We start from the raw sequence: 3,649 nt of genomic DNA, 5'->3' as shown, positions 1-3,649 counted from the left end.
TTTATGACCCACGATTTTCGCAAAAGGTAACATCAACGTTACATTAATTTCAAAAGATTTATTCTTAATCATATTTCCAGATGACATAAACGCAGTTAGTGATATCCGCCCCCGTGTCCGTATCCTCCCTTGGGTCCGGACAAGTGGAAATGATTGTCGGACTTTCCACCGCCGTAGTGCTTCCTGTGGACGACGTGGCCCTTTCCATAGCCGCCATGGCCGTGTCCGTGGCCACCGTCATGTCCGTAGCCGCCATGGCCATGTCCGTGGCCGCCGCCATGACCATAACCGTCATCATGCCCATGTCCGTAGCCACCAGCGCTGACGAGGGCGACCAGGAGGACCATTGCTAAGGCGGCTAAGAAGAATCTCTGAAACACATTGTCATGTAACTTCATCTTTCTGGGGTAACAGGAAATAAACTTGAACACGAGTGAATCGTCTCTTGAAAACTGAACAAGACAATGAATAATTGCATATAAAGTCACTCAAAGGGATTAGCATTTAGGAACTTGTATGTATGTCATTAACTAACAGAAAAGACTGCCAGTGAAAGTCATAGCCTTTTCAGTCAATAAATAATACTTATAAACATGCAGGTGATTTTGAATGAATTAAAAATAATCTAGCATCAAGATTTCATATAAATAATAAAGAAAATAAAAACATCTACGGTTGATATTGATCAGTTAAAAAAAATACAATAACTCGCAATACTACTGTTTGTAATTGACCAGTTACACAGCACCAGTGTTGTGGGTTTCCCCTGCAGCTCAGTGTCTGACGATGAAACGATAATTAAAGTCAGATGCACACACACACGCATATTTATATATATACATATATATTTTATATATACATATATATATATATTATACATATAATATATAATCTATATATATTTTTATATACATCTAAATATATATTATATATAAAATATAGATATACATATATGTATGTATTATATACAATGCACACACACACGCTTAAATATATATATATATATATATATATATATATATATATATATATATATATATATATATATATGTATAAATAAATACATAAATAACACACACACACACACAAATATATATATATATATATATATATATATATATATATATATATATATATATATATATATATAGCATTAGAGGAAATGAAGGCAAATAGTCAGGTACAATTACCATCTTGACTGCACAACTAGAGGAGGCCGTTGCTCTGAGGAAGGCGAGGAACGCAAAATGAATACTGAATTTGGGAAGAGCGAACCTTTTATACCTAATTGAAACGTAGGACAATGAGCCTGTTTCCACCCTTCACTTTGCAATGAAAGCCAAAAGCGCAATTCAAAGAGCAATTTAGGGTCTCATTCTATTTCCTTTCGTTTTAGTCTCGCTCCATTTTTCTTCCTGTGTCGCAACGATGAGATTTCGTTTTCATTCTATTTTGAGTTTCCCTTTTGGAGATGGAACAAGATTCGTCGATTCTCAGATATTCAAAGTCTTCTACTGTTATTCTTGTTTATTATCTTATTTCAGTTTTGCTTAGTTGGCATCACAACAAATTGGACCGCTTCGAAATCTTAGTTTTGAAGGTTTTTGGGTGCCTCTTGACCTGCAGGTCGGAATAATTTCTGGGTCCAGAAAAATTACGTCTATATTTTGCAAAGTAAGCTTGGTTGAAAGTTTCGAATAATTATACGCGCTAAGGTTCTTTGACTCATCACTATCACTGATTACATGTGTATGTTTATACTATATACAACATTGATGCCCGAATTAGTAAATAATCTCCTGGTAACCTTTCAGGATATTTAGGGGTAATTTCCTCTGGTTCTCACGTTTGCTGACAAATGTTCACGCACTTTGGAAGTCAAGAAATAAAAGACCTCTGGACACCTTACCCGGTCTCCCTGATGATTGTTTGATTGGTGTGAATTTAGAGTGATTATGTGTATTTTCAGGACGTGTCTGATTGCTTGGTTACCGCATTTTTAGTTTTCTGGAAAAGAAAATTACTGTTCCGGCTTTGTCTGTCCGTCCGCCCTCAGAGTTTAGAAACCGCTGAGGTTAGAGGACTGCAAATTGCTATGATGATCATCCATCCTCCAATCATCAAACATACCAAATTGCAGCCCCCTAGCCCCAAAGTTCTTATATTATTTAAGGTTACAGTTAGCTATAATCGTGCATCTGGCAACGATAAAAGACAGGACAACACCGGGCCGTGGTTACAGATTCATGGGCCGCGACTCATACAGCATTATACCGAGACACCGAAAGAGATATATTTTCGGTAGCCTTGATATATTATGCTGTACTGAAAACTCGATTACGCCAAAGAAACTTCAGCGCATTTTTTACTTGTTTTTGTATGTACGTCATTGAAAATCATAACAATGCTTCCTACATGAAAGGATTTTAGAAGTATATAATGTGATTTATAGGTAGCTTTGGAGTCATTTCTTTGACGTAAGTTTTTGTGAGATATTAAAGCTTCCTAATTTCTATGAATTCTTTACATGTAAATAAATTTGTTTAGAGGTACTTTGGAGTCGAAAGATTTTATCATTCCAATAAAAAACAAGGCTTTTTTATTTTACCATCTTATTTTATCTTCTTTTTCATTTCTTTGATTTAATTCTGTTTACTTTCTTAATTATTTTGTTTATTTTATTTGGTAAATTCATTTATTTATTAAATTAACTTATTTTCCTGAGATATAGCTTTATTGTCAGACCATGATTTATTTTCGAATATCAGTACAGATCGTATTAAACTTCTGTATAAACTTTTATCTTCTAGCAATTGCAGTCTGTTTCCAAATCTTATTCAGTCTGCCCATAGATTAGTTTGCTTTTCTTTTCTTTCATTTTATTTACCTTTTTGATTATTTTTATTACTATATCTATATTTATTTACTTATTTTCTTTCTCTATTGCTTTGGGATATGGTTTCATTGTCACAACAAGTCTCATTTTCGTATATCAATGCAGATCGCACCTAGACTTATGTATAATCTTGCTGTTTTATGCAGTTTCAGTCCATTACCAAATCTTATTCAGCCCGCCCATACATTAGTTTGCTTTCGTTAATTTTCGTGAAATTCCACCTTAAACACATGGCATATATTCAGATAATTTATTGCAAAGAAATACTTTTGACATCAAAAGCAAAACGACAATGAGGTAGCTCTTTGCTCCATTTTGCAACCATGTTCATCGTTGTTAGTGGTAGCCATGGCCATGTCCGTGGCCATGTCCGTGACCGTGTCCGTGCCCGTAGCCACCATGGCCATGTGGCCCTGAGAGGTGGAAATGCTGGCTGGATTTTCCGCCGCCGTGGTGCTTCTTGTGGACAACATGGCCCTTACCATACCCTCCGTGGCCATGCCCGTGGCCGTGGCCATGTCCGTGACCATATCCATGTCCATGTCCGTGCCCGTGTCCGTGGCCATGGCCGTAATCAGCATTGACCAAGACGACCATGAGAAGAATGGCCACGGCAACCAAGAAGAATCTCTGTAATGTGAGAAATAAATTAACAAAAGGAGGAAGTTTAATTATTTCCTATCTAACAGACTCTTACTAAATGCAGTCTGTTACAGTTAGACCATTAGGTTAATTCTAATTGATAGAATTTTT

General features: G+C 36.1%; 1 protein-coding gene across 1 annotated transcript; it reads right to left on the bottom strand.

The window, feature by feature from the left end:
• Positions 1-95: 95 nt before the first annotated feature.
• LOC136830391 (uncharacterized) lies at positions 96-398 on the bottom strand. Its single transcript, XM_067089927.1, has one exon. The coding sequence runs from the start codon at positions 396-398 to the stop codon at positions 96-98; it is 303 nt and encodes a 100-aa protein (XP_066946028.1).
• Positions 399-3,649: the final 3,251 nt, after the last annotated feature.

Source organism: Macrobrachium rosenbergii, chromosome 46 (genome assembly GCF_040412425.1).
Source record: "Macrobrachium rosenbergii isolate ZJJX-2024 chromosome 46, ASM4041242v1, whole genome shotgun sequence".
NCBI lineage: Eukaryota > Metazoa > Arthropoda > Malacostraca > Decapoda > Palaemonidae > Macrobrachium > Macrobrachium rosenbergii.
Note: the sequence above shows the minus strand (reverse complement) of the source record. Positions and strands in the feature narration are given on the sequence as shown.

Bases quoted from the DNA above. Each gene is read 5' to 3' on its own strand.
- LOC136830391 (XM_067089927.1), bottom strand. From the start codon at position 398: ATGAAGTTACATGACAATGTGTTTCAGAGATTCTTCTTAGCCGCCTTA.